Source organism: Dama dama, chromosome 18, assembly GCF_033118175.1.
Source record: "Dama dama isolate Ldn47 chromosome 18, ASM3311817v1, whole genome shotgun sequence".
NCBI lineage: Eukaryota > Metazoa > Chordata > Mammalia > Artiodactyla > Cervidae > Dama > Dama dama.
The window spans coordinates 12,316,285-12,339,548 of record NC_083698.1 but is presented as its reverse complement, the minus strand read 5'-3'; the positions used below and the strand labels follow the sequence as shown (position 1 = coordinate 12,339,548).

At 39.5% G+C, this 23,264-nt stretch overlaps 1 protein-coding gene across 1 annotated transcript in view; it reads right to left on the bottom strand.

The window, feature by feature from the left end:
- The window catches only part of DYNC1I1 (dynein cytoplasmic 1 intermediate chain 1), a 370,725-nt gene that overhangs the window by 302,904 nt on the left and 44,557 nt on the right, over window positions 1-23,264 (bottom strand). Inside the window, exons 2-4 of the mRNA XM_061166296.1 lie at window positions 22,526-22,642; window positions 13,367-13,481; window positions 10,567-10,708 (exon numbers count right to left, since the gene is read on the bottom strand). Of these exons, the coding sequence (XP_061022279.1) occupies window positions 10,567-10,708; window positions 13,367-13,481; window positions 22,526-22,633 (365 nt within the window). The 5' untranslated portion in view covers window positions 22,634-22,642. The remainder of the gene's footprint in view (window positions 1-10,566; window positions 10,709-13,366; window positions 13,482-22,525; window positions 22,643-23,264) is intronic.

The following is a 23,264-nucleotide window of genomic DNA, read 5'->3' as shown; positions in this document are numbered from 1 at the left end:
ACCAGAGTGATTTCTTCTCCCCTCACCTCTATAGCTACAGATGATCTCAAAGATGCCCACATGTCTTCTGCAAAAGATAACCCTAAAGTCCTCATCACCCTTGAACTCAAAGTTCCTCCTTTTCACATGCTTTTTGGACATATCCATCTGTAACACCGAAAGCATTTAACCTTTTCTTGTCTCATCAGGGTTTTCTTTCCTTCTCTAGCACCAGAATCCTCGTTCACATTTTCTGTCCTTTTTATCACATCAATGGCTCCCCCAAACACATCCTCAAATCTTGAAAGCATTACAAAAATGCAGTGGTCCAGACCTCAACTCAGATCTATGCCTTAGGTATCTGTATTTTTAGTAAGTTGCCTGGTAAATTCAATATATTCCTGGCTCCAAATATAGGAGCTAGGAATCTCAAATACCTCCAAGGCCATACTTGCCTCCCAGACTCTGATGTATTTTCATACTGTCTCCTTCACACACATTCTACACCCCACACGTCTCCTCTCTCCCACATCTCCCTCTGTGTTATCTGGAATGCCCTTTCCCCCATCTCTACTTGTCCAAAGCATAGCCACTATTTAAGACCCAACTCAAATGCCTTATTCTCTAAATATATTTGCCCTCAATAACCTCATTCACAAATAGCTTATCTCTCTATGGGACTGCACTTCTTATCTCACAGTTCTCTTTGTCAACCTGCAATCCACTTGACCTCAACTGTAGCCCTGCATCAAGCTTTTAAAACCAAGTACAGATGGTCTGAAGGACATAAGGAGCACTGTTACAAAGCCCAGGGGTCTTAGAATCAAGACAAACACACTGTTAGTCCCATCTGCCTTTCTGCCCTGAGCCCAGTAACTGGTTTCTGCCTTGTTTCTGCTAGGAAATCCTCGCTTTGTATCTGAGTGCTTTAACCACTGCCAACAGCTCCCCTGGAGCAAAGGCCACTTGTGGCAACTAGCCCAGCAACCTTGAACTACCCAGCTTTTACCTGGGTCCTCATCTCTCCACTCATCCTGCACCCACCCCATTCAGGTTTCTGAAAACTGTGCATGTGCATAAGTGTGTATGCACACGCACACACGTACATACACACCCACACACCCCTACCTCAATAAATAAATTTACCAAGTACCTAATATCAAGACCTAATGTCAAGACTCTAGGTAGGGTAGTAATGAATGAAAAGCACTTGTCCCACAAGAATATACAAATTAACTGTATCTGGGAATAATGCCTTATGATATTATTGCTCACCTCTATGAGTACAAACATTTGAGAGCTGTAACTACATAGAAACATATCCTCAGATGGCTTCAAATTAAATACGTCATTTACTGGAAGTTGGATCTTTAGAAGAGAGAAGAATTCCTTCATTGTTGCATTCCTTGCAGGTCTAGCATTTATTGTGTTGTGTGATAAATTCTTAACTGTGTGTTGTGTTGTGTTGTATGATAAATTCTTAACTGTTTATTGAATGAGTGTGATGAATGAATGAGCAAATGAATGATCTTTACCTGCATTTTCTGCAGATGAGTATTAAGTATGAGAGCAAGTTGGTTCCCTAAGAAACAGTTTTTACTTTCTTTATGTAAAAAAAAAAATGAGAGAATACATCAGGGCATGTCTGCCTGATTTCCTTCATCTCTGCAAGCCACTTTGGAAGAACTCAGTCTGTGTGGCATGATGCCATCACATGGTTCCAGAAGAATTTTCAGACTCACTTCCATTCTGAAGAAGGAAAGCCAATCTTGAAAAGGCTGACCTCAATGCATGAATGGATAGAGAAGTTGTGATGTCCACACACATACATATAATTAAATATTATTCAACCATAAAAAATGAGTAAATCCTACTGTTTGAGACAACATGAATGGACCTTGAAAACATTATGGTAAGTGAAATAAATTAGAAAAAAACAAAACTATGTAATCTCATGTAGAATCCAAAACAAACAAATTAATAGAAAAAGAGATCAGACTTGTGGGTACTAGAGGCAAAGGGTAGGGATAGGGGAAATTGGACGAAAGTGGTCCAAAGCTGCCAACTTCAGGTTATAAGATAAGTAAGTACTAGGACTATAATATACAACATGATAACTAAAGCTGACACTGTTGTATAATATATAGGAAAGCTGCTAAGAAAGTAAATCTAAGAGTTCTCATTGCAAGGAGAAAATGCTTTTTCTTTTATTCATTCTGAGCTCATCAACTTTTATTAGTCCCTGAAGCAACCACATTGGAGCCCAACTTTACCTTCTTCTTTTCTCTTTAGGGTAGAAAGACTGCTCAAGAGCAGGGTACCAAGCTCCTCTGAGTCCCAGAGTTTTTTCTCGACTCTTGTTTCACATGTCTTCTATGTCAAACAAATCACTAGTCACTAAACCAATAAAGAAAAGTTTGGGCCAATGTGAGCACAGTGCCCAACAGAAAATCTCCAGTCAATTTCATCCCCAAACTGTTTCTCTAAGTGCCATTTCCAAAAGGAATACATTGAATAACAAAGACATTTAAAAATCCATCATATCACTCAGGCTGTCAAAATCATTAATGTGATGTCAATTAATTAAGAATGACATTTAAATAATGAGCTAATGTTTTACTTCTCAGCCTCAATGATTTCCTTACTTTCGACTGGCAGTGATGATGATAAAGATTTTCTGATGTCAGAAATAAAACTGGAACAGTGCAATACATACTTATACCAAGCCTATTTCTTAAGTTACTGTGTGAGAATCTTCCCTCCATTGGCTAACAGCAAAGCCCTAACAAGGAGCTCTGACACAGGCCACTCTGAGTGACATAAGGAGTCCATCTGCGCTGGATTCAAAGAGAAATGCAAGACTTCCCATCAGAAAAAAAGGATGTGTTTTCCCCACATCTTCCAGAAAGGACCTGCTATCAAGCAAGCTGTCTCTCTGGAAGAAAGCTCAGCAGCTCTTTGCTAGAAATAGATGCTTACCCTGTTACTATAACCATATGGTTATATACAGTACTCTCTGCCTGATAAGATAGCAACAATTTTTAACTAGTCAGTCCATGTGCTACATAAAGAAAAAAATCCTATAGTATACAATTTATCTTAATCTGCAAAGAAAGTGACTTTTAAATAGCCTCGAATCAGAGATTTTCAGTCTCCCTGAAGCCCAATTAGCTGGTAGCAAGCATCCTGTCAACTCCTCTTTACATAAAGATAATTTAAGGAATTTTGTACATACAGAATCTCAACAGTCTTACTAAATTTCCCCCAAGGTTTTGCATTATTGAACTGTACTTTTTCAGCTTTACTAAAACCTCCTTAACGTCTTCCCTTTAGCCTCTAAGTCATCAGAGCACCTTAAAAGATGGGGATGGTTTCACTAAAAAGAGGTAACCATCCTTTGCGGTTCATAGAGTGCCAGAGAATCCAATGGAGCCCAACTGTGGATGAAGTTGAAAGTCCTGAGGATTTTGTATTGGGCATTAAGCTCACGGAGCCCCCGAGCACACTCTCCTCTCCTCAAATCAGGAGAAAAAAGTGGTGACTAGGTGCAGCCAGATAGCATATTAAAAAGCAGAGACATTACTTTGCCAACAAAGGTCCGTCTAGTCAAGGCTATGGTTTTTCCAGTGGTCATGTATGGATGTGAGAGTTGGACTGTGAAGAAAGCTGAGCACCAAAAAATTGATGCTTTTTGAACTGTGGTGTTGGAGAAGACTCTTGAGAGTCCCTTGGACTGCAAGGAGATCCAACCAGTCCATCCTAAAGGAGATCAGTCCTGAGTGTTCATTGGAAGGACTGATGCTGAAGCTGAAACTCCAGTACTTTGGCCACCTCATGCGAAGAGTTGACTCATTGGAAAAGACCCTGATGCTGGGAGGGATTGAGGGCAGGAGGAGAAGGGGACGACAGAGGATGAGATGGTTGGATGGCATCACCGACTCGATGGACATGAGTTTGGGTAAACTCTGGGAGTTGGTGATGGACACGGAGGCCTGGCGTGCTGCGGTTCATGGGGTCACAAAGAGTCGGACACGACTGAGTGACTGAAGTGAGTGAGTGAGTGAGGTGCAGCCAGTACAAGTTGACCATGAATAAATTATTCTAACTGCCTTATTTGTGAGTTCACTAGGCAATAAGTGGATCAGGGAAAAGTAGAGTTTATTAAATATCTGAATTTTACCTAAAGTATTTTTTCAATATAAGACAATATGAACTATATGGAAGCCTACCGTTCAAATTGAATAGCAGAGTATCTTTAGACATCTGTTTCAGTTCTGGTCTGGTCTGCACATGAAGCTAGAAGCCCGAAATAGCCCTAAGCCACTCACTCTATACTTCTGTTCTCCTGTTAAGGGTTTCAGAAGACACTTCTGTTTCTGCTGCATCTCAGGTCCCCTTGGGACAGGCCTCACCTCTCTACAGAAAATCAAGGATATAAGGGTTTTAGTTGATAGATGTTGACAGCTGGGAAGATAGGCATCAATTTTAACATAATGGCATTATGTAGGGAGCAACTGGGGAAATCTGAAGATGGTATATACAGTAGATAAGTTGAAAAGGTACTGAAAGGGAAAAATAGAAATACTTGAATAGAAAAGCAAGTTCTTCAGTTTGTACAGTATGACATCATTTATCATATATATGATGACATACATCTTGTGTGAAAGAATATACACTAAGGTATTAGGAATGCTAATGCATATTCTTCATAGGAACATAATTTTTTTCTACTTTTGCTCATTTATCTTTTCTAAATGTATAAAATGAACTGATATTATTTTTTTTAATAATAAGAGATTATTAAAAATAAATGGGGGGGGGTGCTTGAGTGTCCTTGACTGATTGGAAGGGAGAACTTAGTGATGGTATTAAAGCCATAGATGGTCCAAAAGGAAGATAGAAATCAATTATATTACTATCCATCCAACCAAGCCACTCGTCACAAAATTCAAACATCAGTCATCTTCTCTCTCTTTTGTTAAGGAGGTTATATAGTAAGAGATTGCACAGTATGTTATCATATTGAGACATATTTTATTTTTGAAATCATTTTGAAAGTATTCCTTTTAAATCAAGTTTTGGACAGTGTGGAGCCTATGTCCTGGTGTACAGTAAACTTTATGATGTCAATACTTTCCTAGTTTCTACAAGCCAATGCGTTCTCTAATTTAGCTTTGTCACCGGGAAGCCTAAGGAATCTCAGCCAAACATGAGAACAGCCCTAAAGCAAAGTCCCTTGTAAGCCATCCATGTACATATGAATAAACGTGGGCTGAACTATTATCACTTAAACAGATTCATTTCTGGTCAAATATCTGAAGGTTAGGAATTAAGGATTAGGGTAAACAGTGATATTAGGTTGGTGCAAAAATAACTGTGGTTTTGCATTGTTGAACTTTGCCATTTGATACTGGAATACATCTTTAAATAAATATGGTTATGTTATATATCATTTTAATGAGCATTTCTTGCCTTATTTTTTTTTTCCTAATGACTTATTGCCTACTGTGTATTTTACATTTGTTACAGACTTACAGAAATCATGTTAGACAAAAAGCAAATTTGAGTGATGTTTCTGAGTTCAAGACAGGTCATAAAGCAGTAGACACAATTCACAACAGCAACCCATTCAGCCTGGGAACTACTAATGAACGTACAGTGCAGTGGTGGTTCAAGAAGTCTGGCAAAGGAGAAGACGGCCTTGAAGATGAAGAGTAGTGGATGGCCATTGGAAGTTGACAATGACCAATTGAGAGCCATCACCAAAGTTGATCCTCTTACAACTACATGAGAAGCTGCCAAAGAACTCAACATCAACCATTATACGGCCATTAGGCATTTGAAGCAAATTGGAAAGGTGAAAAAGCTGAATAAGTGGGTGCCTCATGAGCTGACTGAGAATCAAAAAATCATCGTTTTGAAATGCTGTGTTCTCTTATTCTATATAACAATGAACCATTTCTCGGTCGGATTGTGACGTGTGATGAAAAGTGGATTTTATAATCATAGATGTCCAGCTCAGTGGGTGGACCAAGAAGAAGCTCCAAAGCACTTCTGAAAACCAAACTTGGACCAAAAAAAGGTCATGGTCACTGTTTGGTGGTCTGCTGCCCACCACTACAGCTTTCTGAATCCCAGCAAAACTATTACATCTGAGAAGTATGCTCAGCAAATCAATGAGATGCACTGAAAACTGCAATGCCCGCAGCTGGTACTGGTCAACACAAAGGGCCCAATTCTTCTCCATGACAAGGCCTGACCACACATCGCACAACCAGTTTCAAAGGTTGAATGAATGGGGCCATGACGTTTTGCCTCATCCACCATATTCACCTGATCTCTCACCAACCAACAACCACTGCTTCAAGCATCTCAAAAACCATTTGCAGGCAAAATGCTTCCCCAACAAGCAAGAGGCAAAAAATGCTTTCCAAGAATTCCATGAATCCTGAAGCATGGATTTTTATGCTACAGAAATAAACAAACATTTCTTATTGGCAAAAATGTATTGATTGTAATGGTTCCTATTTTGATTTATAAAAATGTGTTTGAGCCTAGTTCTAATGATTTAAAAATCATTGTCTGAAACCACAATTACTTCTTCATCAACCTAATAGCTGAAACTCACATATTCTTAATATATGACAGACTCCTCTCCTGGTGCTTTACAGATACTCATTTCTTTAATCACAATTACCTTATGGAGTAGGTTGTGTATCACATAGCAAATGCTGTTAGAGATGATATAGGGCTGAGGTACAGATTGTGGAAACTTGTATCGACCTGCCCAGGTTCAAACCTAGTATTGTAGCTATGTCCTGTGTGAACCTGAGAAAATTATTTATTCTCTCTGTGCCTCCATGCCCTGTAAAAAGTAGGATGATACTTGATTCTTTCAATAAATGTTTAACACCTATTATATGGACACAACCACAAATATGACTTACTCCCTTCTTGCAAGGAACCTATCATTTCCTGAGGAAGAGAGACATGTATTCAACTAAACATAAGTCATTCTTTAAGAGCTATAAGATGCTAATGCCTTACTCTCATGTATCAAAGATGTCAGCTCTTGGTTTGAAATTAATATTCTTTATCATATTGAGAAAAACATTTATATTTCTAGCTTACTAAGTTTTAAAATATGAGACTAGATGCTTAAATTTTGCAAGTACCATTTCAGTATATACTGCAATATTTACTTTTCCCTCTTTGACCTTTTTATGTGCTGAATTAAGGTAACATTTTTCTATACTAAAATATCCTTGAATTTTTGAATCCAACACAATTAAGCATAACATTGTATCCTTTTAATATTCTATTGGATTCCAGCTGCAAATAGCATATTTAGGATTTTTTTCCATAAATGTAGTTATACATTTACATGTATAACTAGTTTTTCAGATTTTTTATTAATACGTTAATTTTTTTAAACCCAAGAGCTTGTTCTTTGTTCAGTATGTTTAAACAAACAATGATTAATTGACTCTACCAAAACTAATTATGAGAAAGAGAAAAGTACCACAAATGTAAATTGTAAATGAGAAGCAGGCTATAACTACAGAAGCAGAAATTGGAACACAAATTATGATACTATAAGTTTAAAAATTAAATCATACTAGTATAAATGAAAAAATGTTAAATATATCTACTCTCTATTCACTCAGTTTAGAAAATTTACTTAACTGCTCTTAAAAATCAATAAAAGAAATTTTTGTTATACTTCATATGTTTAAAGCACTAATATTTAACCTTTTCTTTAAAATAGAGGATATTAAGTATGCCAATTTCCAAATTAACCACTTACAGGGGTTATTTAAGAAATGTTTGCTAATTCTGACTCTGCAAAGCAAATTGTAGTTTTGGTTTGAAAGTCTGGCAAATGAATGACAGAATTTATGTGTACCTTTAGGTAGGACCAGATGTGTTGCTTTGATTGCTAAGTTATCTTCTGCAAGATTTTCCATTTTTCAAAAAGTCCAAATTCTACACAAATATGTAAATTTATGGCTATAGAGTTACATTCTTAGGAATTACCAAGTGCTTTTTCAGTCTCGTGTTTTATGAAGTGTCAGAGTTAACAGTAACTGCTTTCAAAGATGTTTCTTCTACAGAAAAAGACATTCCAAGTAGAATTTTAAAAACTGAAATATAACATTCTTCTGAAATTTTACTCACATATATACTTTATGGAAACAAAAACATAAATTTGCATGCAATGTGCCTAAGTTCAAAACAAGGGCACGATTTACTAAGCTATTCCTAATGACTTTTCCTCAATGCCAGTTTCTTTGCATCCCTATGAAACCTGCACTTAGCAAGGGATATACTCACTGACTTCCAGTTGCCTGCTCTTGCCAGAATGTTTCTATAAAGAAGTGAAGCTAGTTGGAGTTTGCGGAGTTTGTGCGAGGTGGGAGTAGATAGCACCTCTTCCAAAGTGGTTAAGTTAAAAAATCATGAAAGAAGGGGAAAGGAATGAAGTTCCCTCCAACAGAATAACTGCTTCTGTCCCCAGAGTGCTAACAGCATCAGTCAACTTTCTCTAGAAGTCGTCAAAAGGGCTCGTCAACTATGAAGTCGGTAATAGTATTTAACACTGCCAATGGAACCCCTTGACACTAAACATCACTGACACAATCCCGTCACTGTGCAGAAACAGGCAAATACATTAACTTAATGATAGGCCAATGGACCCCCCTAAGGAATGTGATTATATTGTGCCAGCTCTTGTATAAATGTTAGATCTTACATGCTGTGTTATTATTATTTTTCCTCCCCCACCCTCAAAGACCTTTTGAAGTGTTCAAAGCAAAAGATAAGGGAAGACGTGTGCTACTCTGAATCACAAAGGCAATTTGCTAACATAAACCAGCCTGGTGCCCACAAAAGCCTCTATGTTCGCTTTTCTCAAATTAAAAGCAGTGTCCAACCTGTTTCAAAAGACCCTATGAAAACAAAACACTCAAGTCTGAAACACATGAACAGACAGGTATTGGTGAAATCATTTTAGTCTTATGTACTGATTTCAGAGAGCTAAAAATCCTACAACACAGGCTAACCCTATTCTCATTTCTCTGTTTTTCTCTACCAAAATTGCCAAGGCTTTTCTGAAAACAACAGACCATCAGAAGATAACGCTCACAATAAGGTGTTAAGTGAACAGAGAAAAATGCAAAATTGTATACCTCTCCTCCAGGAATTCCTTTGTGACTCAGTTGGTCAAGAATCTGCCTGCAATGCGGGAGACCTGGGTTTAATCCCTAGGTTTGGGAAGATCCCCTGGAGGAGGGAAATGCTCCCCACTCCAGTATTCTGGCCTGGAGAATTCCACGGACTGTATAAGTCCATGGGGTCGCAGAGTTGGACATGACTGAGTGACTTTCACTTCACTTCCTCCAGGAACATATACAGTAGCAAGGCATACACAGAGGTAGATAATGATTGAAAGGTACCCTGACAAGACAAAGGCTGATCTGTTAGAATGCTGGGGCTGTGGATGATTGCTTCTTTTATTGAAACTTCATTAAAATGTTTTATGATTATTTGAAAAGTCAAAGAGAGGTCAGACATCACCAACTCATGAGCCAAATCTAGCTCACAACTCCTTTTAACAAAGTTATTAACATTTAATGTCTATAAGATTGTTGCATAAATATTTGAATTTTTAGCTTCTCATGAAAAATTGAAAGGTGTGGAAAAACTGGGTCCATGTTCCCATCTGAGTTCAACCAGCCCGAGGGCAGTGAAGAGACCATCTGCACTTTATAAAGGGAGCGCTAGCTAAGCTGCCAAAGGCCCCATTTCCCACTCATCTCTATCGCCTGCCTATGGGCACCCACATGTGGGAAACCTGCTGAAGACACTTGGATTAAGAAAGTTTCCATGACCCCGTGCATATTAATGAGCCTCTCCTTTCTCTCATCACATCACTACATTTTGGATGTTCCCTTAGTGGTCAAATTAGAGAATGTCTATATCGGCCTTGAGAAGTTAGTTGCATAATCTTGGAATATACCTAGTGTAATAAAAGTTTGGCAACTGACAAAAACGGAGCAGTTAATCCTGATGATTATAATAATTAATAATGATAACAAAAACACTTTGCGGGACCGAGTTCTCAAATTTGTCACCTCTATTAAGCAAATAAACAAGACTTTTGAAAAAGTAAATTTAGGGTTAGAACATCTCAGTGTTACACTCACAAAGATTCTCATGGAAACCAAAACCAAGGTAGAACAATGAAAAGCTAGATATATATTCCATTTGTCTTCAGTCCTTCCCTACTTTCTTTTAAACTGAAGCCAATGGATATGCTTGTGTTTGTCAAATAAGATACATGGTATTAAATCAGCCTATTCATGGAAGAGTGATACTTATCACTTCAAGGGTTCAAAGTCACCAAAAATAGCAAGCCACCATAGATGTAAACATAAAAAAATGACTGATACATAAAGAGGAGCACACAGTTAACAATGTACAAAGGAATGGTGTGGTTTTTCAGACCTTTGGTTTCTTGCTTTTTTTTGGAGGGGGGGAGGTATTATTGACATCCCACCATAGCCTTTGTGAAGGGACAATTCTTACCTTGTTAACGGTCCCAGGTCGCCCGAGTCTTGGCTTCCAGCTTCACTGGGAGTGCTCACTGATTTCGAGGAGGGAGACATAGGGGTTGGGACTAAATAATGAAAATAACAGGTATCCCATGTTAAAAAATGCAGCGGCTGCACTGGGGAAGAGCAGTGTCAGATAAATCAAAACAAACGGGCTCAAATTAAAGTGATTGTATGGCCAGGAGAGATGGGATAAGGAAAAAAAAAAAAAAAAAAAGGAAAGAAAAGAAAAGGAAAAGAGTCCAGTGAATTTTTCATACTTCGGAAATTAAAATTTGAAATGAATTTAGACAGAATTAACTTAGAAATTCTAAGGCCATGTCCACCTTAACAAAGTAAAATGGAGAATCAAGACAGTTACCTGGATAATTCAAGGCAAATCCCTCTCTAGCATGAACTATCCAGATAATTCTAATTCTCCACTTTATTTTGTTAGTATAGATGTGACCTATTCAAAATAAAACGAGGTGTCTATAAAACTTTCAAAGCTTATGAAGTAAGTGATTCTGAGGAATTTTAGAAGGTCACGGGGAGTTAGAAAAGTCTGCCGTTGTGTCTGCACTTGGAGGGAAGTCTATTGTCTGTGGAGTATAAACTGCATTTGCTATGAGAGACCAAGCAACAGATAGAGGAAAGGGTAAATGTTGCACCCGGTAATTTAAAAATCTCTTTCAAAACAAAGCACAATGCCAGGCTGCTTTATTTTTACACTTAATTAATGGTTTCATCCCCTTGCACTGTTTACTGTGTATGGGAACTGTGTTTCTCTGCATCTGGCCATATGCACACAAGCAAACCGCCTTTCTGAAGACAGGAGGAACAGGTTCAAAGGTCAAGGTCAATGCAGGCTGGAACTCTCAAAGCAAGGGTAATAAAAGAAAAGAAATCAGAGGAAATGCAAATGGGTTTTTTCCCCTCTATCTTTCAGATACAAGCCAAACGTCCTTCAGATAGAAGTGGCAGCAAATACCCCAGGCGGCTCCAGGCCAGATGAGAAGGGGTTCTCAGGATCACTCATGCCAGAGAAGCCAGATGGGCAGCAAGCAACTTCAATACATAGTGTAGATTCCCATTTGGTTTCAATCATGTGCAATTTCCTTTGATTTATTTAATAAGGTAAAGGGTTTAACTATGTTGCCCAAATCCTATAACACAATGGCAGATCTGTCAAGAAACTAGGAATTTTCGCATGGTTCTACAATTAATTCACTGATTACCCTCTGCAATAAGTCAGAGGGTAAGTCGGAAAGATGGATAAAAATTGAAAACGGGGTCCACTTTTGCCAGAGCCCTTTGGCAGGGATGCCGGGATAGTTCAGAATCTGGTCATGGTTTAGGGATGTCTAAACTGTTTTGCTCTTAAGGTTTAATTGCTGGCTTTATGCAGGTTAGGGGAGAACAAATATTCTACGGTTGCGTTTAACCAGTGTTCACACTGCAGCAGAACTTCAAAGGCTATTTTGAAGCAAAAATATAATTGCCAAGGGTCTAACATGTATTACTTGTCAACTAAGTAATAAAAAGGTTTGTCAGCTCCTCACAGAAGGCCCATCACTCAAACATCCTGTGGGTTACATCTCCCATACCACAAAGAAGCTAACAAAATAATCAACGTCTTATTGGGGTTTATTGTATCATTGTTAGACATATGATTTTACTTACTATTAATACACACTGAGATTGAGTATAAAATGTTTTTTCATGGTTTTAGTTTTGTGTGTATATACTGAATTATATCCAGAAACATTTAATAATTTATATGATTATTATATTTTGCCTTTTTACTTATTTACATTGTTATACACACTTGCCATTTTACTGTTTGTGGTATAATTTTTATTGTTAATTTAAATAATTATGGAAATAAATGAAAATTTATTTTAATATAAAAGCCAATGATGGAATTAAAAGATGAATGATTTATAAAAGGGGATCTGATACTATCTTTATTTATATATATTATTTTTAAAGCTTTGGTTTACTATATTGAATATCACATAGTTTTACAGACACCCTGGGATTACTCTGAAATGTATGGAAAGCAAATGGATAAAGAAAAATAAAATAACTTATCACATGAGTGATATATCGTGACAGAATAAACATATTATGTACAAGTTACCTTCAACACAAATAAAAGAAATAGTTCAATATCCAAACCCTGAATAGAATGAGGTCATGGATAAGTAATTAGGTATGAATGAGCTGGAGGAAGGGTGCTGCAGTAAAGATGCCGAGTAGCAATGAAACCAAGATATACAACAGTCAAAGAAATTTAAACATGTTAATTAGCTGCTAATCTGTCACCATTTTGAGTTTTCCTTTAAGTTTCCCACCGAGCATTCTATTTTCATCATAGAATAACTCTGTGCCTGGGGTGGTTATGAAATTCATAACCAGATTCACAGTATTTAGGTTGGCAGAGAGAGGCTGGGATTCGGCAATAGAAATGAAGTTTTTTTCCTTCATCTCACGATTTCTGGTATTTACCAGTGGTAACTCATTTAACAAGATACTCAGCAACGCAGTGGATTAGGTGGACTGCAGCATCAGCCAGGAAGCAGCCAACTGCTAACCATTCTACCAATCTGTCCTCCTATCTCTTTCCAGCCCCCTCAATTCCAAAAATAAATACACCTGAACCATAAGCCAAAGCATTTCTTAAAACATAAAAACAAAAAAAGGAGATGTAAAAGAATAGTAAACGCTGGACATGGTATATCCTACGCAAGTCAAATCTGAGGCTAGAGTGAACACAAAGCGCTCTAGAGTACCTAGAGGGGGCTCTGGCGAGATCCCGATGCTCTGGAGCAGGGCCTCCGTCTCTCGGCGCTTGCGATCCAGGTCAGAGTCATCTGGAACTGGTTCCTTCTTCTGCTGCATGTCAGCCTACCAAAAGTAGATGCCAGTGAGAAAGTGAGTAAGCGAGCTAAATGTATGCTTCCTGGATGAAACTGAAATGGTAAATGCATGGCAGCAAAGATCAGGCAAAAGCCCTAAATAGATATAAACATGTGTATAAAGGATGAAAAAACTTTGTAACTGCTCCATTTAATAACTACTAACCCAGCACTTTCTCTTTGGGTTGAAGGCTTTTTCCTGCCTCCATCACATGGTAGGAGAGTTTTTCTCACTTGGTTTCAGAAGAAGCCATCAAGACAAAATATTTCTAACTTGGATGTGGATTTAAACAACAACAACAAAAAATCTATCTAGTTCTTTAGATACCCGTGTCCCTCTGGGAAGACATATCATCAGTTCTTGATGCGTGTGCATTTGTAATATTCATGCCTCACACTTGGGATTATGCAAACAAGGAATTAATGGTGTCTGGCTGTAAGATTAGTTATGAAAATCTGTAACTGTAAAATACACAATTGTATCAGTACTCTAAGTTTACCATGGTTTCAATAAACCAGGCTAAAATTCTTATTAAGGCATGTGAACAATACTTATCTAAGTATTGTTACATAATTCTGATTTTCATAGGCTTCTGTTATACATATTAACTCAAAGGAGAAAATTATGCATGTGGAAAAATATAAAACAAAATGTCATTCAGGAGCGATACACTCTTTCCCCAAGTGCTTTCTTGGGGAAGACACACCTTGTTGAGCTTCTGATGCCCAATTTGTCTTTTTGAAATGATGAAAATAGAATGCTTGGTGGGAAACTTAAAGGAAAAGCAACAAGTCAAAATACGGGTTCAAGAAGGTTGGTAGTGGAATTCTGGGGGGAATTAAATACTCAGGTTTCTCTTCTTTTTCAGAACACAATTACTACTTAAGACAAGGCATTTGCCCCACATCTGAAACACGATAACATCCTATTTGATGTGCAGCTACTCCACGACAAGGCTTTGTGAGTTTCTAGGAATGAGACTGTCTGAGTTTGTCAAAAGCCAATTATCCACTTATCAGACACGCCTTCCTCTCCGGGGGCAAGTTGGGCTCCCTCACAGACACATTACCTCTTTCAGGAGTACAAAGTACATTTCAAAGTAGTAAAGCATAATTTCCATGGTGGCATCTACAGCAGAAAGAGTTCATGCAACTTTGACTTACTCCCAAATGGTAACCTACACCTCGATTATAAGCAAAATGCATCTTTGCACACAGTGCGGGCTCAGTGCTTCTGTTATTATTCACCTCAGGCTTAAAATACTCTCAGGTATTTGATGTCTTTGTTGTTCAGTCGCTAAGTCGTGTCTGACTCTTTGCAAACCCATGAACTGCAGCACACCAGGCTTCCCTGTCCTTAATATTTTCTGGAATTTGTTCAAACTCACATCCATTGTGTTGGTGATGCCATCCAACCATCTCATCCTCTGTCGCTCCCTTCTCCTCCTGCCCTCAATCTTTCCCAGCATCAGGGTCTTTTCCAATGAGTTGGCTCTCTGTCATCAGAGGGAAAACTGCCATGATGGGGATCAATAAGAGCTAATGAGGATGTAGAAGATTCAGGCTCTCTCATTGAATCCATGAGATTTCTGAAATGGCAGTTTAATCTTGGAAGATATGAAAGCTCACTTTCTTTCCCAATTTTAACATTTAAACTAGAAAGTTCCAAAGTTTATGCATACAACAGAGGCAAAGATATGTGCATGCTAAGTCACTCCAGTTGTGTCTAAGTCTTTGTGGCACTATGGTCTATAGCCCGCCAGGCTCTTCTGTCCATGGGATTCTCCTGGCAAGCATACTGGAGAGGGTTGCCATGCCCTCCTCCAGGGATCTCTCCACCTCAGGGGTCAAACCCACATCTCTTATGTCTCTTGCAATGGCAGGCTGGCTCTTTACCACTAGCACCACCTGGGACGACCAGAGGCAAAGAGAGAACTAAGAGTTTAAAAGAGGACCTTGCAGAGTGATGATCTATATCAATGTTCACCTAATCACAAATTTAAAAGAAGGATTGAAGAGAAAGTGGGGCAATGAAAGAAAAGGGAATCACCACTGTCACTACTGGAATATAAATAATAAAAAAAAAAGAAACAAGATAAGCAATATTCACCTCAGAAAGCCAATACAGCATAGCATGGTTTTACAGTGAAGAGGTAAGCAGTAACTGACTGGACTGCCAACTTGACTGAGAATACATATGTGTCTATTTTGTTCATAACTCGCCACACAAGTTGATGCTCAGTTTAAAAATGCTGAAAGAATGAAACAATTGCCTTTGGTAACTGTTCTGTTATAGATATCGAATTGAAGAACTATACACCATTCGGGAGAGTTTCCACCAGCTACACCCCATTCAGAAAGCTCTTTTACAACACTACCATGAGAAGGCATCATCTAAACTCCCAGTGACCCAGTGCTCCTAACAAAGCCATTTCTATATTCTAGCAACAGCAACAGAAAATTGAGCCTTTCTTCATCCTTTCAACACAGATTTATTTAAGGACAAGAGGGTGCCAGTGATAATGAACATGAGTTCTAATGAAGCTCATATAGAGTGAAACAGAAGAAGAGCCATCGAATCTTTTCCTTTCGAATAAACTTAAGGCATATTATCTATAGCTTTCTGTCATGTATGCCCTAGGCAGAAAGACACAGAATTTACTTTTTATTTTTTTCATTCATTCTAACTTTCATTATTAAGCATTCAAGAAACATATTAGAGTGGACTTCCCTGGAGGCTCAGTGGTAAAGAATTTGACTGCCAAGCAGGAAACATGGGCTTGATCCCTGGGTTGTGAAGATCCCCTGGAGAAGGAATGGCAACCCACACCAGTATTCCTGCCTGGGAAAGCCTATGGACAGAGGAACCTGGCGGGCTATAATCCCTGGGATTGCAAAAGAGTTGGACATGACTTAGCAACTAACAAGAACAAGAAACATACCAGAGAGTAAACCTCATGTCAACACACATTGCCAGACACCGCAAAAGCAGCACCCAGAACTCCATCTCCAAAGTGTCTCTCCCACAACACAAGGTGCCTCCAAGCTCACTCTCTGCTTTCTGCCTTTTTTCATTCTTAACGAAACAGACAGTACAATGACAGATGACATATATTAGTAAGGATAAATTGTCCATCTAGACATAACAGAAGCTTAGGAAAGCTACTGACACTCAAAGATGACCAGGAAAAATGCAAAGTTAGGTAACTGGGGCTTATTGGAAACAAAGCCAGTTCCTAACTGCTATCAATTAACACCTTAAACTAAACAATGTGCTTCTTCATCCAAGACAGCTATACCAAGTGCCCTAATCATGAAACCTTTGATATTTTCCATGTAAATACGACAGACAGAGTCCTCATACATTTTAATGACTCAGTAAAGAGTTTTTGCATACTAGTGATTTAAAATATGCTCCATGTCTCTCCCAGCAAATCGTATTTCTGTTTGTGACAGTTATCAGAGTTGAGACCTAGTGAGGGGACCTGAAGAAAGAAAATTTGTCAGCTGAATCATTCGTCATTTTTCCAAAGACAGCTGCAGAGTTGTTAACACACGAGGACAGGTCAGAAAACCTCTGTCCATCCTGTTGTTGTTCGCTGTTCAGTCGCTAAGTCTTGTCCAACTCTTTGCAACCCCATGGACTGCAGCATGCCAGGCCTTCTGGTCCCTCACTATCTCCTGGAGTTTGCCCAAGTTTTGTGCATTGAGTCAGTGACGCCATCCAACCATCTCATCTGACCTTGCAGCAATTCAGCAGAAGGCCAAGGACAGGAACAATTTCAGGGTGGCCTCATTAAGCACACTTCATTGCTTTAAAGCCAATTTTTCACGAAATTGGCTCTGCATCTTAAATGGTGGCCACTATAATTATTTTAAAATCAGATTGCATCTATAACACCACAATCAAGAAAGCAGTTGACATCCAAAGGCACAGAGAGCAGTAATTTTATACATGAACACAGTTTCCTGGGTTCTGCAGAGAAAATCAACCGGGGTGGTCCCAATTCACACTAGTTTTCAGTTATGGCAAATACACTGACACTCAGATTAGCAATTAAAGAGCACTTTGTTTCCTTTTTATTCTAAACACGTTTTATTCAAAATATAAGCCTAAGTAAAGCTGAAGAAAACAAACATAAGCTTAATGCATGCTAAGTCACTTCAGTCATGTCCGACTCTTCACAGCCCCGTGGACTGTAGCCCGCCAGGCTCCTCTGTCCACAGGACCCTCTGGGCTAGAACATTGGAGTGGGTTGCCATTTCCTTCTCCAACATAAGCTTAAGGCTATTTCTAATTCTCTATAAACAAGACAAAAACTAGAAAATCTTAAACTTGAGAGTCAATGACAACAACCCTTAACTGGAGTATCCCACAGACTCAGGATCTGAAGCTTCCAAGGAAATTCGCAGAAAAAAAAAAATGCATGTGCTTGGAAAGAATGTCTGTGACCAGCATCTCAGACCTCCCCTATCTAGGTTAGCTGTCCATTCATTCACTCACTCCTTAGGTCTATGAAAAGTGAAAATGTTAGTCGCTCAGTTGTGTCCAACTCTTTGCAACTCCATGGACTGTAGCCTGCCAGGCTCTGCTCTCCATGGAATTCGCCAGGCAAGAATACTGGAATGGGTAGCCATTCCCTTCTCCAGGGGACCTTCCCCAGGAATTGAACCTGAGTCTCCTGTATTGCAAGCAGATTCTTCTACTGTCTGAGCCACGAGGGGAGTGCCCCTCTATTGAAGACCTACCATGTGGCAGGATCTGGGCTGGACATTGACTCTGTGATGAAAAATACAACCCTGACCCCCCGAAGTTTGTGCTCAGTGAGGAGAAAAAAACACATGAATAGGTAAATGGTGCTAAATAATTTGGTAAGGTCAGGGATAGGGCACAGGACAAACCCAGTCATGGGTTAGAGAAAGGTATTAGAGAAGGCTTTCTAAAGGACGAGACAGCCAGTCTGAGAACTGAAAGACATGTGGTTAACAGAACAGCGGAAGCCAAGGGGAGAGAATATTCATGAACTCCTGTCAAGAAAGAGCCTGGCCCATGGGGTGAAATGTAAGAAGCCGAGCCTTGCTGGCTGGAATGTGGATTTAGGGAGAAAGGAAATGAAACGGAACAGGAGCACCATTGTGCATGTCTGGGACCCCTGATCAGCAGAAGCTGGAGAAGGGGCGCGGAAAGCATGGCCCCAGATTTCTGATTTGGACAACTGGCTGGAATAGGGGAGATAAAGTCAGATCACTTCTGAGGCTCAGCCCCTGGGGCCGAAGAGCATTTGAAAAAGAAAGATCAGAAGAGATTACTTCCAGGTTTCTTTCAACTACAAAATGCTGTCATCCCAGGAAACTAGGGGCCTTGGATTATAAGACTCTGCCAACAATGCAGTGTTTTTGAAAAATGGGAGTCCCCAGCATTGATGCTGAAGAAGGTCTGCAGGTTCTACTGGCCCCACGTGAGGGCCACTTCAGGAGCAGAGTTTCAGCCATTTCTTACCAAGCAGATCCTCTGTGTCTTCACAGTCCTGCATCACCTCCTCAGATCCTCACAGAACTCCATGAAGAAGGACCCACTCTCCTCTCCATTTTACAGATGGGAATTCAAGTGCAGAGGGGTCCCAGACCTGTTCAAGGCCATCCTGCAAAGGGCAGAGCCAGGTTTCCCAGCCATGTGAAGCTTGAAAGCCTCTGTGTTAACCTACAGTTCTACTGCTTGCATCATATTAATACAACACTGTACTCAGAACAAACCAAGTCATCACAATCTGACCCAAGGAAAGATCTTCTGCCGGGGAGATGGCCTTGAAGGGTCAGGGCTGAAAGCCAGGACAGACCTTCAAGGATGATACAGCTCAATGATCCCCAAATCTGACCCTATTTAGATACTTCAGACCAGAAACTCTGGGGAGAGGAGACGGGGACTCTATTGCCATAGGACTTCCCTGATGGTTTAGCAGGTAAAGAATCCACCCGCCAATGGAGGAAACACAGGAGATGCAGGCTCAGTCCCTGGGTCGAGAAGATCCCCTGGAGGAGGAAATGGCAACCCACTCCAGAATCCTTGCCTGAAAAATCCAACGGATAGAGGAGGCTGGCAGGCTACAATCCATGGGGTCGCAAGAATTGGACACGACCGAGTGACTAACATATGCACCTACCCTGGAGCAGAGTCAGGTTTCAACCACCCTGGCAGTTCAGCAACGAGGAAACTTAGACTGTGTAAAACTTTAATTCCAAAAGGAGGTGGAGGCCCAGGAAGGCCCCAGGTCCAGGTGTTCTGCACACCACCCCCCCAGCCTGCTGTCCCCAACCCGCCAAGACTCTGTCTGCTGAATAAAAGCTAAATCCCCAACAGGCAAAGCTTCGTGGTATGGGAACAGAAAGGGTGGCCTGTTTCCATCAGGCTTGTTTGCCTGTAATTTCCTCCCCCCAAATGTGTGAAATGACAAGGATGAAGCAGACAGCATAATTTGGAGCCAGATTTCCCATATCACTTGGCATTTTGCGGTAATTCTATGGAATTCAAGTTGGATATTAGGATGTCAGTTTAAAAGGAAACCGACTATTAGTAAAGGATAACAGGTGCTTTAAAACTACAATAAGTGTTGACATTTGAAGGAAAGGGAGCATAATAACTTAATGCTTTTTTTGGCTTCACATGGAAATGAATAGCCATTCCTTGTCAATTCTCACCTCTGTTTCACTCAAGACCGCATATATAACAGCGGAGATCTCTGAAGGCAAAACATTATGCTCACTGTCAAGGACAAATAAACTACGGCATCAATCAAAGTGTAATGGTACCAAGAGAAGCAAGATGCCAGCAGGTCAGAGGGCGACACAATTATATTTTACTTTGCTGGAAAATAATTGTTAGAGATTTTTTTTGCCTTGGTCTGCCAGCCTTATAGTGTGAAACAGCACTTAGCTTGCAAGTCTTCAAAATACATTCTTTTTTCTCTTAAAATAAGAGTAGGGAAGCAGGTTTGATTTCTATACACATAACAATACCACACTAATACAAAGTTTTCTTCCTAGAAAACTACCAAAAATACATGTAGCATCTGTTTTTTGTACAAGATATGGGCTATTTCTACACCGCCACAACAAATCAGAGAATTAAAATAAACTATTCGTTGGACTGAGATAATAGGAAAAACACATGATGTAGCAGAAAGGCATTCAATTAGGAACTAAGAGCCCCAAATTCCATTCCTCTACTGTTGGTGGAAATGTAAGTAGGTGCAGCCGCCATGGAAAACAATATGGAGGTTCCTCAGAAAACTAAAGCCTGCATTTACCATATGATCCAGCAATCCCACTCCTGGGAAAATATCTGAACAAAACTATAATTCAAAAAGATACGTGCACCCCTATGTTCAGAGCAGCACTATTCAAATAGCCAAGACATGGAAACAACCTAAACAGCCATCAACAGGTGAATGAATAAAGAAGATGTGATACATACACACAATGGACTACTACTTTATCACTAAAAAGAAGGAAATAACGCCATCTGCAGCAACACGTATGGTCCTCGAGATGACCACGCTCAGTGAGCTAAGTCAGAAAGAAGAAGATAAATGTCGTACGGTGCCACTTACATGTGGAATCTAAAATACGGCACGAATGAGCCTGTCTACAAAGCAGAAACAAAGTCACGGACATAGAGATCAGACTGTGGCTGCCAAGGGGGAGAGCAGCGCGCAGAGGAATGGACTGGGAGTTCGGGATTGGTAGACCCAAATGATTGCATTTAGAACGGATCAACAACAGGGGCCTAATGATTAACACATGGAACTATATTGCAAATCCTGTGATAAACCATAATGAAAAAGAATATAAAAAAGAATGTATATTTGTGTATACCTGAGCCACTCTGCCTTACAGCAGAGATTGGCAAACATTATAAATCAGCTATACTTCAATGAAGGAGTTTTAAAAATATTTTACAATAAACAGGAAAAGGACATCACAACTTCTTTAGAAATAATAGTGAAAGAAATTAAGAAAATATTTAGAAAGGATGGCTTTTCTATTATAGTATGCTTATTAAATGGTCTAAAGATTTAATTTAAAAAAAAAAAAAAAGAGTTCTGTATTCCAGGTCTGACAGGCAGAAAAGCTCCACCTCACCTCTGGGCTTCTGTTGCTTTGTTGGCATAAAGAGGGGCCTGAATGGAAGGTCACTGAAATCTCTCTGGATGTAATATATCATGCAGCAGGATCTACTACATTATCCACTCTCTCATCAAAGGAGAAAAATGCAGGTTTTCCCTTACCAGTCCCAGCATACTTATTTACCCTGAAAAATACATCCACTGAGGAAATAATGGTAATCCACTGGCATCATTTTCTATTTTCCTCCTAAAATGTTCAAGTTGGGTCGTTTTCTCCAAAAGCCTTTGCTCGACACTAACACTTATTAAGGTGTAACTACGTCCCTGGTTACTGGGACAGAGTTACTAAGACATCAGAGGATGAGATGGCTGGATGGCATCACTGATGCAAGGACATGAACTTGAGCAAACTTCAGGAGATGGTGAAGGACAGGGAGGCCTGGCATGCTGCAGTCCCTGGGGTCACAAAGACTTGGACAAGACTGGATGACTGAACAATATCCCAGGCGTTGCTAAGTGCTTTATAACATCAACTTTTTTAATCCTCATGACTGGACAAAATAAACACACTGCTATTTCCCTGTTAAGCACAGGGAACTGAGACCCGGAAAGGTGAAGGAATTTCTAACAGTAGAGCTATCGCAGATCATTTTCAGGGTTCTGTTCAAGTCTGGGGTAAACCTGGGGTTTGGGGACCTCTGTACCAAACGCTATTGACCATTTATGTGGTGCCTGACCAGTACACAACAGACGGCAATGACCTGACTGTTCTAAGTATGCAAATACCACTCATTTTATGCAGATATTGTAAGTGCATTCTTTCCCAGGGTCCTCTGTATCCATTTGACCAGCGCCTCAGAACTGAGTGGTTTTCCTTTTCCCTGAGGACACCACAGCACCCAGGACTTACCTCTTTCTTTTTTCTCTCCTCTTCCTTCCGTTTCTTCTCTTCTCTTATCTGTGCTAAGCGCTGTTTTTTGCGCTCTAGCTCAGCTTTTAAGTCACTTTTGTCAGACATGTTGGTTTCCTTGGAGCAAAAGAAGAAAAAAAGTGAATATACACAAATAACTTTTCTGTATTATCACTGCAGAAATCATTCAAAAGGCAATCAAACTTGAAAACAGAACTTCTGGGTAGTAACAGATTGTATACCTTACCCTCTGTTGAAAAATCAAATAAATTAAGTTAGATCTGATCTCCCCCATATGAAAAATCTTCCCTTTTCATGTGCACATAAACATTTGAAAAAATACAACATTATAGGCTATTCTATAATAGCAACTTAATTCAGAATAACACATTTTCCTGTACAAGTTTCTTAACAAGTAAACAACAAGAGAATCAAAGAAGAACCATCATCATGACTTCCAATTTAGATGATAATGGACCAATTCATCCTCACACTGAGAAAAGAAAATGGGCTGTCATAAACTCTTAGAGACATGCCTTGCTCAAATTTCTATGCACTCAATAAACATTCCTCCACCAAGCTTGGGCACATGGAGATTTCATTTTGCCTAATATTATATGCATCAGGGAAGGCAGCCACTGAAGACCTAACATGTTAATCTTTTCCCGTAAAACCCCTCCTGAACTGTCACAATTAATTTCATCTCCAATACAACCCTATTTCTACAAAACTTTCATTT